General features: G+C 38.1%; 1 protein-coding gene across 3 annotated transcripts in view; it reads left to right on the forward strand.

The window, feature by feature from the left end:
• The window catches only part of mast4 (microtubule associated serine/threonine kinase family member 4), a 99,973-nt gene that overhangs the window by 37,980 nt on the left and 48,481 nt on the right, over window positions 1-13,512 (forward strand). For all 3 annotated transcript variants that reach the window (XM_085464255.1, XM_085464256.1, XM_085464257.1), the window contains exon 4: window positions 10,799-10,830. In XM_085464255.1, the coding sequence (XP_085320381.1) occupies window positions 10,799-10,830 (32 nt within the window). The remainder of the gene's footprint in view (window positions 1-10,798; window positions 10,831-13,512) is intronic.

A 13,512-nucleotide genomic window follows, 5' to 3' on the forward strand; every position in this document is an offset into this window, starting at 1 on the left:
AAAGCATTTGACAGAGTTAACTGGAAATTTCTATTTGCAACTTTACACAAATTTGGTTTTGGATCCTCTTTCATTAACTGGTTAAAAATATTATACAATTCCCCAACAGCTTCTGTCAAAACAAATGACCAGACATCCTCCAGCTTCTGTCTCCTGAGGGGCACCAGGCAGGGATGCCCACTCTGCCCTTCATTCTTTGCAATTTTTATTGAACCACTAGCAGCAGCAATTAGACAGAATTCAGTAATTAAGGGCATAAAATGCAAGAACGTGGAACATAAAATCAGCCTTTATGCGGATGATGTGTTACTCTTTCTCCAAAACTCACAAACCAATATCTCTGGGGTGATTGAATTGATAAACTCTTTTGCAAGAATATCAGATTACTCAATTAACTGGTCAAAATCTACAGTCCTACCGATTAATTGCTCCCTCCATAATTCCTCTTCTACACCACTGCAATCGGGAAATATAAAATATTTAGGTATTAATGTTTCTCCCAAGCTTACAGATCTAACTAAATTAAACCATATCCCACTTTTAAAGAAGGTAGAAGATGATCTGGCTAGATGGAAATGTCTACCCATATCACTCATGGGAAGGGTTGCCGCTATAAAAATGATGGTCTTACCAAAAATAAATTATTTATTCTCAATGATCCCAACTAAACCGCCACAAGATTGGTTCGGATCTCTAGATTCATTCATGTCCAAATTCCTTTGGAAAAATAAACCCCCACGTATAAGCTTAAAAACACTACAAAAGACCAAGGATAAAGGAGGACTAGAACTGCCTAACTTTCAGCACTACTTCTTAGCCAACAGGCTTCAGTTTATCTCAGGATGGCTAAAACATACCCTCTTAGATGAACCTTGGCTAGATGTAGAACAAGCACTTTGCAATAATCTAGAGATCTCAGACCTACCATTTATCAGCTCAAACATCCAACGACATGAATGCTTTAAAAGCATCAACATCAGCTCTTCTCTGACAGCATGGTGGGAGTTTCAAAAATTGACGGAGTCTTTATTAATCCCATGCAAACGTACACCTATCTGGAACAATAATAATAAAAAAGAGATTTAAACCGGGTCAAGTTGAACTACAAACACTACAAACAAGTGTGGTTCAATTTCTTACTCTTAAAACCCCAAAATTACTTTCTAAAATATACAGAATGCTTTCTAAGACAGATGAATCAATATCACTTCCTATTGCAAAATGGGAAGCGGATTTATCAGTTAACTTAGACCTAAACTTCTGGTCTCAGATTTGCTTAAAAACCTTTCATTTAATTAGAAATTCCAGTCCTTAATTAATTCAATATAAAATACTACATAGAGTGCACTATACAGGTCATCGGATGTTCAAGATGGGCTTTACATCTACCAACAACTGCTCACACTGTCAAACCAATTCACCGGACTGCAAAGTGAGGGGTGTGTCTGTGCGCAGCTTGTAGAAGTGAGGGGTGTGTCTGTGCGCAGCTTGTAGAAGTGAGAGGTGTGTCATTACGCAGGTTGTAGAAGTGAGGGGTGTGTCTGTGCGCAGCTTGTAGAAGTGAGAGGTGTGTCTGTGCGCAGCTTGTAGAAGTGAGAGGTGTGTCATTACGCAGGTTGTAGAAGTGAGAGGTGTGTCTGTGCGCAGCTTGTAGAAGTGAGAGGTGTGTCTGTGCGCAGCTTGTAGAAGTGAGAGGTGTGTCATTACGCAGGTTGTAGAAGTGAGGGGTGTGTCTTTGCGCAGCTTGTAGAAGTGAGAGGTGTGTCATTACGCAGGTTGTAGAAGTGAGGGGTGTGTCTGTGCGCAGCTTGTAGAAGTGAGAGGTGTGTCATTACGCAGGTTGTAGAAGTGAGGGGTGTGTCTGTGCGCAGCTTGTAGAAGTGAGGGGTGGTGTCATTACGCAGGTTGTAGAAGTGAGGGGCGTGTCTGTGCGCAGGTTGTAGAAGTGAGAGGTGTGTCATTACGCAGGTTGTAGAAGTGAGGGGTGTGTCTGTGCGCAGCTTGTAGAAGTGAGAGGTGTGTCTGTGCGCAGCTTGTAGAAGTGAGAGGTGTGTCATTACGCAGGTTGTAGAAGTGAGAGGTGTGTCTTTGCGCAGCTTGTAGAAGTGAGAGGTGTGTCATTACGCAGGTTGTAGAAGTGAGGGGTGTGTCTGTGCGCAGCTTGTAGAAGTGAGGGGTGGTGTCATTACGCAGCTTGTAGAAGTGAGGGGCGTGTCTGTGCGCAGGTTGTAGAAGTGAGAGGTGTGTCATTACGCAGGTTGTAGAAGTGAGAGGTGTGTCTGTGCGCAGCTTGTAGAAGTGAGAGGTGTGTCTGTGCGCAGCTTGTAGAAGTGAGGGGTGTGTCATTACGCAGGTTGTAGAAGTGAGGGGTGTGTCTGTGCGCAGCTTGTAGAAGTGAGGGGTGTGTCATTACGCAGGTTGTAGAAGTGAGGGGTGTGTCTGTGCGCAGCTTGTAGAAGTGAGGGGTGGTGTCATTACGCAGGTTGTAGAAGTGAGAGGTGTGTCTGTGCGCAGCTTGTAGAAGTGAGGGGTGTGTCATTACGCAGGTTGTAGAAGTGAGGGGTGTGTCTGTGTGCAGCTTGTAGAAGTGAGGGGTGGTGTCATTACGCAGGTTGTAGAAGTGAGGGGCGTGTCTGTGCGCAGGTTGTAGAAGTGAGGGGTGTGTCATTACGCAGGTTGTAGAAGTGAGGGGTGTGTCATTGCACAGCTTTTAGAAGTGAGGCGTGTGTCTGTATTGTGTTACCTGTCCATAGCTCTCCTGGTAGTTTCCATGTCTATATAGCTGCCATGTTTCTTGCCTTACATAAAATTTGCTGGAATTCTCTTGATTTTATTGATGTCTATAGCAGCCACACTTGCCCTTCATCTTGATTAGGATCATTCTTTCAGAAGCTCTGGCATTGCATTGTGAGTTTTACTGTACTTCTGACATCCATCTAACACCACCTCATAATAAAAGGGCCCAGTAGAAATGCAGTGACATTGTGTGCCTCCAAAGAGACGTTTGTGTGAAGTGGTGTGAGCCAGCTGGTGAGATGCAGCCTGGCCAACAAATTATGACCGTGCCGAAGCAGAAAGTCCATTTGCTTTCACATTTTGTGCATTTCATTAAAGCTTACCCATGAATCCTTTTTATATTAACATAGCTATGGATAGACATTATACTCCATGAGAGCAGTAAACACTGAAATATTTTTTTCCCTTTATTTGCTAATTTCTCAAAAGCAGAAGTACTTTAGTGAAGTGCCAAAGAGAAAGCTCTTATGATGTTTTGCTAGAAGACGCAAACAGCTTCTCTGCTAAAGTGTCCTTGTGCTAGAGTACTTGCGTTTCGCTATGAATGAAGTCACATTAAGAAATTTTTTCCCCCTTTAAACAAGAACAACCACATAAAATCATTACTGAGAAATAGCATTTGAGGAAGTATAACTCCAAATGAGCAGTTAGGAGACATACTGTACAGTAATTTATCAGGGAGAAATTTTGTCATGGTGACCTGAAAACTTTATCTTTTAAACTTTTGTTCTGAAAGGCACAATTTCTCTAAAGGTTTGTGGTTTATAACAATTTTTCAGTCCTTTCATTTCTTGCTTTAATATATATCATGTAGCATTAGCCTCTACTTTTACATTTTTCCAATGCCCTTACAGTAGGCCTACCTACTGTTTAAACTCAGCTCATGTCTTTTGTTATTTTTGCTTGCCAGTCCTTTCTCATCTCCAGCTGTTCATACCGTCTTTTGTCTGAGTTTGTACATCACGTCCATCATCTGTGTTTGCTCCTATCAAACATCAACAAACCATTCCACTTTAAATATTGAAGGGAGCAATGAGCTATATGCAAATCCCAGTTACAAATGTGACATGGACACTTTGGGCATCTTTTTAAACAATCTGAAAGGCAGTAACAATGACAGCAGCAATTAAACTTGTGAACAAAGAAATGTTCTTATTATATTATATCAGTAACTTTAACTTTTATGTTTTAAATTAAGCACTGTTAGCAGATTAGCACGCACAGATCTCTGTGTTGTTTTGAATATACAGGGTGGGCCATTTATATGGATACACCATAATAAAATACTTGTAAATAACTCATGAAAGAATAAAGTTACGTTGAAACCAAGCACACCATTGTTTTTCTTGTGACATTACCAATAAGTTTGATGTGTCACATGGCCCTCTTCCTATGGGAAAAAAAACAAAAGTTGTATCCAAGATGGCCGACTTCTAAATGGCCACCATGGTCACCACCCATCTTGAGGAGTTTGCCCCCTCACATATACTAATGTGCCACAAACAGGACTTTAATATCACCAACCATTCCCATTTTATTACGGTGTCTCCATATAAACGGCCCACCCTGTATTTCTGTCACAGTTTTTCACTGAAACAGCCGCGACAGCTTTAAATGATCGTTTTCTGTTCCTAAATTGGTCAACTTGTTATTTTACATATTTAAATATGGTAAATAAAACTTACTTCTACAAATTCTAAACTTTCGATTGATATGCAAGTCACTTTTACTAAACACATATTTGTAGGTGTTTCTTTTAGCTTTTTTTTTTTTTTTTTTTTTTTTTTTTTAAATGAGAAGTGCCTGAACATGTTAATTGTACAGTACAGTAAAACAGCTTTAAGTTGTCCCTCCACCAACCCTGATTTGGATATTTGGACCGATTTCACAGACACAGGAACGTTACACAAAAAATAGTACATTACACATTACTTGTTATGTTTCTTAAAAGTAATGCAGTACGTTGTTCAATTATTTGTTGGACAGAGTAATTACTGTGTAGATTCTGTTCTGTGTAGATTATCTCACTTTCTGCAATATGCTTGCTTTCAACTTCTTAAATGCGCTGAGTGTAATAGGTTGATTAGATACTATGTTAAAGAGGAGTTGAGCAGGTGTCCCTAATGAATTGGTGTTAAGGTTTCACTGTTATCAGATTGAAAAGAACTCCTTGCTCAAAACAATGGTGGTCATCAAATTAAAAGAACATTAAGCTGGGTATCTGTCTTGTAATGAGGCGTTTCATTCTTACAGCATTGGATGAGGCAGTGGGTTAAGCATTTATGACACCTAACATCCTGCTACAAGCAAAACTACGAGGATGCCAACAGATTTAATCAGCAAGGCTTTCTAACAGTAGATGCACTTCACTATGAATCTCCTCCTACTGGCGCAGAAATCGATGTCTTTCAGAGTGAGCTAAGCGTCATGGTAGAAATTATTACTGAGATTGTAGACCTGGTTTTACTGATGTAAAGCCAGCTGCTCAGATTTCATTTCTTTGGTCAAACATCAAGTTTATTATTTAATGTCGTTGTTTAACGTAGCGTCTTTTGTTTGCTCGTCAGGGGCGGTGAATGCACTTTAAGGTCTTGTATGTAGTCCTTCCTACACCACGTTTGGAGCTCTTTGATCTTTCCTGATCTCCAGATTCACTTGAGGTCTCTGACTTTGAAGCAGCGTTTTGCAATGATGAAGGTAAAATTTAGTTTTGAGTAAAACCTTTGATTAGGATTTTTTTGCCACTCTGAAGACCAACTCTTTGTTTCATGTATGTTATGAATAAAACAACTGAACTGTGAACAAATAATCTATCCTCCGTTCATTAATTTTTTTTTTTTTATAGAGAATTTGACCAACAAACGTCAAACAAAATTGTGCTTTGTGTTCGATTAAAAAGAGGACTAGTTATGAACCTCAAATCACATTTCTCCCCCACTTAACATGACTTATAAAGCCTGTGCAGCATGCCCATTAACAGTTCCACTGAACGCATGGTGATCAAAGTATTTTTTTTTCTGTTTCTGTGAACTTTCCTCAGTTTTGTGCAGTGCTTAAGAGTGTGCACACATGTACAGGGGGTTGTATCTAATAATTACTTTTAACATAGCTCTCATTTTATCAGTCTGAAAAATGTTGAAAAGAGGGGAAAAAACAGGAGCAGGAGCTTGCTTTTGTTCAACCAACTGTATGAAACTTATGTCTTTTAGTATTTTGAAGACAATCTGAAGTTTAAAATTATCACATAGGAGTCACTCCTATGGTACCACTGGTAAATAGTTATCTTAAAAAAAAAAAAAAAAAAACACACTAAAAGCTTGCTTTTTCTAACTGATTATATTACTGAATGGGCTGCTGAACTTTGTCTTCTGTATGCCTTCCTGTTGTTGTTTGACTCATGTGTTAGGCTTGGCAAACAACGCCCGTTCATCCATCCATTTTCTCAGCCGGCTGGCTATCTGTGGTTGCAGCCAGCAAGATGATGGTGGGATTTATTACGTAGTACATGGTAAACTTTAAGTCAGCATAGTGAATGTCTTCCTCACTAGCAACATGACTCGTAGCCCACAGCTGCAATTTGCTGAGAGTTTCTGCAGCTGAAACAGTATTGGTATTTTTTCTAAAGTAGTCTAGATCTGAGCAACAATCCTGAGTGATCATTCTGGCATGCTATAGCAGCCTCCAGATGTGATAAGTATTCAGGAGACTAGGCTTCATTTCCCCCGATTCCACTCAGGGTTTGATTTGATGACATTATGACTTGATACAAGAATGGGAATTTCCTTGCTAGTCAGCAGAAAACTACAGTTAAAATAAGTACACTTTTGATCTTGAGGTGTAGGGAAAATCCAAAATAAATCAAGGGGAATTATTAATGAAGCATTACACATAGGCCTTTTTACAAGAGTATCACCACCACTTTGATGTGGTGTCTTAGATATGAAATGTTGTTGCTAGAAGGCATTCATTGACATTCACTCTGTGGAACAAAACCAACTTTTAGGTTCATCGTGTCACAAATGTTATCTTTCAGTACCAAATATGTTACTGTATAAACAGCTGAGTACATGTACAGGATCCACTTTCATTGCTCATTTGTTAGATTGCCACTTCATCATGGCGTTACACTCTGATCTTATTTGCTATGAAAGGAAATTTAAAAATAATTTTTAAATGTAAATTTTACAATTTTAAAAAATAAATTAAAATGCATGTAATGAAAGTAATCATTCAATAATTTAGTTGAAAATTAACTTTAGAAATTACTCATAAATTACTTATAAAAAGTAAGACTGCTAAATGGTAAAATGTAGGGTTTTTGCGGTTGTTTGTTCAAATGTCTCCTGCCAGTCAATCATTGTTTTTATTCTACCTGATCTGGCTGGGGTTTGTGTGACTTCCATGTTATGACTTTAACAATGACAGGCTCCTGTGTGACTCTGACCACACCCAGAGAAATATCTGTAAGGGAAATCTAAGAGGTGAGGTCTACTGGTGCAATGATGAAGTGGGGCAAAAAAGTGAAGAATTTCCACGATGACAGCTAACACAATTGAAACTGGGGGAACAGAAAATCTATTTGCCTATTTTTTAGACTGGTTGGTTTTGTCCTTAAAATGAGTTTGAAGTTGTGCAGGTTTACACAAAGACCGATTTATCTTAGGCCTAAAAGTTAGCCAGGCTACAGGCTAACTAAAAGCCAGTTTCCATGGTAACAATCTATAAAAACCCGCTCTCCAGTGGCACCAAATAACAAAAAGGACAAAAGCATTTCTCATACATTCTGGTTTGTTATTTAAGTCTATTCAAGGAAACTTGAGTATGAGTAGAGGTACTGAGCTTTGCCATGTTATGAATTAACAATACTAGTGGAATTTATGACAAATAACTAATATTGTCTTTGGTTTTGTCCATCTGTCACTTTGAGATCTACATATGTTCCTGCTTGGTTTGCAAAATTGTGTCCCCACTCCTGGGAGATCCCTCAGACTTCTGTGTCTGGACAGGAGCAGGGTCAAAGATATTTTTCAAAAGCAACTGTCTCCTCATCTCTCAGTAAGAAATTCTCAGCTGCAACTTTATTCCAGCTTTGTGTGACCACCACTGTCAAAAGCATGAAGAAATGAGACATTTATTTTTACCTATGTAAATATGTTCCTGAGGCATGAATGAATACATTCATGTTACAGACTTCACACATTGATTTGGTGTTCTATGATTGGTGGCTTTTCCATCACTGTAAGTCATTCACTGCCTGGTAATTAGTGTTGTGTTCGCGTCGGTCATGTCTCTCAAGGAAACACTGTGCCCTTGGTCTTCAGTAGGCACCGGGGGAAACCAGACATTAAGCCCTAATTGATAGCAAAGGGAGAGTGGGGCTTAGCATCTTTTCTGCTGACTGTAGCAGCCGATACATATCAACTCAATGTCCTATGCTGTGTGAGACAAAGGACCTGCTCTTATCAGGCTGTTGTTATTAGACAATAAAACATTTTATTATCCTATCTTTGGGATTTGTAGCCCCAAAACAAAATGCAGCCAAACCTGGTTATTTATCTAATTTTAAACATTGAAACTACACTGAAAGATTTGAGGCAATCAGAGCTGAAACTGCACACAGAATTATTCTGAGGGCAATAAAACACCTGAGTTCTTTGCAGGAGTGTGTGAACAAACTGTCCTATTAATGCTATGGGGGATATAATGATCTGTACACTGGGATTGTCTGTCATTGTCTCATGTTGGTCCTTGACTTGCATGGCTGTTCATGTGGTACTCGTACAACAGATGTTATAGCAGCAGCAGTGGCTTCATTTGTAGCCTGCTGTATTTTACTTATTTGTTCCTGGCAGCTTTTAGAGAAAGAAATCCTTTGGAGCATTTTCCTGAAACATGCAATTTAATTTCTCTAAAGGAGCTGAATATTTGTAGGAGCTGATTGTATTACAGGTTAATGCACTGAAGGTGGTGTTTAGGTGTGACTTGTCAACAAAGCAAGAGGGCAGAAAGCCTGATATTCTTTTTTTGAAGCTTCAATTGCAGTTTTTTTTCTCTACCCATGGTGTCAGCAGTTGCCGTTGATTCAGGGGATTTGCAGCTCCACATAAAAAATGCAAACATTTTGTTGCTGTAAAAATGTAGTTTAGTAAGGTTTCATTTTCCTTGACTGCTCTAGAACTAAAATATTGTAACATTATAGGTCTTACTTTCTGATTTAAGAAAAAAAAAAGCACCCAATTTTAGGGACCATTCACTCCAGTGAAGCTGCCTTAGTACTCCAAATATGGAACATAGAAATTTCCAAGTGCAACACTACATCTTATTAAAAATGCTTCCTTCAAAGCTCAAGACTGACAGCTTGGCTTTGTCCATCAGTTATGCTCCAGAAGAAATGCACATCATCTTGTCAGAAAAATAAGGAAAGTGGCAGCACTCTCTGGAATTGTTAAAATCCTTGGGACTAATTGTACTCTTAGATACGGACAAATATGTATATATAACTTCAGTTGTGGACAAGTTCAACACATTATTCCCAGAGGCACAGTCATAATACTTCTAAAAAATTGAAATGGACCTCAGTCAATCCAAGACAAATAACCAAACAAAGTTTGACAGTGGTGTTCACTTCGCCAGTTATGTTTCTGTGGGGAAAAATAAAAAAATCACCTCACTGAAGCACCATAACACACATGCTCAGGAAAATTGTGCCTTGAAATTTGTCACCTTGCGACTCCCAGCAGCATTCAGCAACTACTCACAAACTGGTTGGGCAATACACAATTTTTGCCAGCACCCAAAGGTTGCCAACAGTACAGAGTTACTTTGCTCTGAATGCGATGTAGATTTGTATCCAGTCCTTCAGCTAAACCATTGTATTTACCTTTAGGAAGAAAACCAACAGGGCTTTCAATCTTGAAATCTGGGAAATCTTCAATATATCTAAAGTTTGTGCCATCTCTTTGGTGATGTCACAATACAATTTGATTTCTGTGTTTGGGAGAGTGGACACAGCTACAGATTAAAATAAATAAATAAATATACAAATAGACAAACAAAAAAACCCCCACCACCATAAGTAAGTTGTTTGCCTGCAAGAAATTTGCATCTCTGCAAATGTTTGCATGCAGTTTTTTTTTTGTTGTTTTTTTTCATGCAACAATCTTGTGAGAAAACATAATCGCTCCAGAAATCAATGAGGGGATTGTTGTTTGCTGGGCCGTTTCAGTACACACAGTGACCTCTGTGTATTTTTGCCCTATACAACTGATTTTCAGTCACTTTTTTTTCTCCTTTTGTTTTTTATACATATAAAGTATTAAAACCAACACGTGTAGAAGAAGTTAGGCAGCCATCAAGTTGCATTTACAGCATAAGGAGGTTGTGAAATGTATTTTTATGCTTGTGTTTGATGTGTTTGACTGAGTTATCGTGTTTCCTTAATCCACACTAAATGTAAACAATCTTCAAGTAAGGCAAATTCAATTTAAATCATTTGAGTCATTAATTTTATTGCAGCTGTTACCTGATTAAAGTGAACAGTTTGAAATCCAGATGCAGATTATTCCAGTTCTCTGGGAATGGATATAACAGCTTCACACCTGCTCCGTGTTCTCCGTCCATATGTTGGCTCTTTTTGAAGGTGTTAACCTGCTGGAGCAGCTGAAAAGCAGAACAGATTAAAGTTTATGATAGAACTTCAGTTGCTGCCTTAATCATCACCTCCTTTCATTTATTTTTAAACATAAATATTATGCTGAATATGGTCCTTGTAAATTAATGCTGTTTTTCAAGTTTTGCTTTGCATTTGTCATTTTCAGGATATAAATATGCACATAATATGACATTATATCTTCTACAAGTAATTGGTAGTTCTGCATAAATGAGCCAAAGTAACCTTTTAATAATGCTGACTTTCTTCTTTGGTCTTTGTTGGTAAAAGATGAGTTAAAGTACATTGTAGTGCTAATTTTGATGCTTATAACTCTCTTGTTTTCATTTGCAGAAGGAGCTGAGTCTTCCCAGAAGAGGCAGTTTGTAAGTACCATCTTAAATGTTAAAGAGATATAAAGTAACTACCTCTTTTATTGATGCCCACTGTATTCATTGAAATAGTAAGGTGTGCTTGTCCATTCTTATGAGCAACATGAAACTCTTAGAAGCTGTCCATTCATTAGATTTGTTCAAATGAAAGGAAATATTTACATGAAAGTTTAAATAAAGTTGTAAAGATGCCACGATATACGTGTACACTGAACATAAAGCTGAACAGTATTCATGGTATTTGGAAGGTTTTCAGACTGTCTTACATTTTAGACATGTTGTCTTTCATCTAAAAATGTACTTTAATATTATTATGGACTTTCCCCAACTCTCTACCCATACTACAATAATACTACAGTACATGAAAAGTGGTGTTTTGAGTGCTTTGTAACTCGAGGATAAAACTCTGAAATACCTGGGAATGTCTGATTCTCAACATGTAGAAAACTGTTGGACAAAGGTGTGAGTTCAGTAGTTTTACTATGCAGATTTTCTTTCTTTCCCAGCTGTTCTGTGCTAGTTGATAAAGTATTAGCCTCATTTGGGCTCATTGTATTTTGTGTTGTTTGCCTAAAATAGCTGTTCTGTAACCTATTTAGCTAATACCTATATGAGTTCTTACCTTAAAGAGGTTTTACATATTGAAGGTGCTTGGTCATATACTCTCTAGAGTCTCTCTCTCTTAAGATGATGTAAGTAAGTGGAAAAACAAGTCAATTTTCCTTAAAAAATCCTTTTATAGCTGGAGAAGAATGGATCTTGTTAACCCATGGCATATAAATTAACCATATTATACATGTAATCATCTTGACATGTCAGCGTATATATGACAGCTCTTGATTTGTTTTGTTGGAATGGAGTACTTGCCTCCCCCCCCCCCCCCCCCACACACACACACACACATTTGCACTTATTCAGACTATCCTCCTCAGGCTGGCTGTTCACATTTGTGTTCACAAGCTTATCGAAGGTGCTCCATGGGCAGATGAGATGCAGCTTCAAGCCATGTGAAGCCATAAAAGACTTCCTCGACATCGATCCACTTTAGTTTGATTTATTTCCTGGTGGTGAGAGAGTTGTCATGACACCTTGCTGCTCTCGCTGCCACCTCACCAGAGAGGGCAGGTACTATAATGGAGGTGACCCATTACTAACATGCTGCTGTGAGATCACCAACTGCACTGGTGTATATTTAGCGAGCTAGAACCTCTACTGACCTTGGTAACCATAGTAATGCTGTTTGGATATGACAAACTTCATATGGTGGCTTCAGATGTATCAAAGCTTACTTTTATTTACTAAGCCAAAACATGGTTGTACTAATTTGTTATCTTTTAAAACAAGAAGAGAATATCAATTCTCATTAGTATTAGAGCTATATCCTCACTGTTGGTGCTTATTATGTGTGGTTGGGTCACATGTTGATATGACATGTACGAGCCGATTAAAGAATATGCTGGGGGGGAAAGCCAGATGCTCTGGCTACATCTTCTAATCAGTGTAAGAAAAAGTGCACTGAATTCAAAGTGCTTCCTTAGTGCTGGCTCAGTGTTGATTAAATCTCTGTAGTCTCTGAGGTTTTCTTGTGACAGAGAGCCATCTACTGAACATTTGATGTCATTAACATGCTGGCTGATGCCTTTTAATTAGCATTATCCACATTTTCTTTTCATTACTGAGGGCATTTGTGTTTATTTTTTTCCATGGCAGCAGAAGTGATGGATTACACCTCTTCAGACAGCCATATCTACACTTGTTTCCAGTATGAGTCATTCTAGTAGAGATATCAGTTTAACCTATTTATAGACTGACCTTAATAGTTGGAAGTCTTTTGCTGGGTTCTGAGACTAATTGAAAATCAATTATTTGTATGCAGATCAACATGGATCACAGGATTTCTTGACCATGGTTTTAGATCCTGTTTCTCATCCCCTGCCTAAATTATAGCCTTTTGCAGTTTTAGTGTACTAAACATGTCATTCTGTCTAGCATCATCAGCTGCTTTGCCATGCAACAGGATATTAAGTGGCTCTGTTGACTGTAGATTCTATTACATTTAGTTTAACAGATGCTCAACCATGCTTCATTAAGTCAGTCGCTAGTGTTTACGGAGACGTTTGAGTCCTAGCTCACAGCTATTGCTAAATTTTAATTAGGTAGTCGACAAAATGTTATAGACCATTAAAAAAGATCAGTAGTTATTTCTTAAAACCATAAATGAGTTCCTTTGACATTGCTTGTTTGTATAGGCCAACAGTCCAAAACAGAAATATATTTACTTCCAGAAAGAAAAGGAAGGCAGCGTATCTAGAAAATTGGGTGTAGTTAAATCCCTTAACTTGAAAGAAAAAAAAAAAACGTGAAAATTTTCAAAGTTTTTATGATTCTTAGATTCATTTTTATTTGCACAGTAAGCAGGTTTTTTTTTAAATGATGTAACCAAACGCTAGCGGCATCTAGTGGTATCTGTCTACACACTGAACAGTTCAACATACAAGATACGGAAAACAGCTAGTTATTTTGTATTCAAGTACTCTTAGAGTTTATTAATTATTAATCCTTTATTTATCCAGGTAAAAAATCTCATTGAGCTTAAAAATCTCATTTCCAAGAGAGACCTGGCATCATAGCAACAAAAGTCACATACCACATAGGTATATAACATTTAAAACAAAT

Source organism: Copadichromis virginalis, linkage group LG7 (assembly GCF_057382275.1).
Source record: "Copadichromis virginalis isolate Kocher_CV1m ecotype Utaka linkage group LG7, C_Virginalis_male_GT1.1, whole genome shotgun sequence".
Lineage (NCBI taxonomy): Eukaryota > Metazoa > Chordata > Actinopteri > Cichliformes > Cichlidae > Copadichromis > Copadichromis virginalis.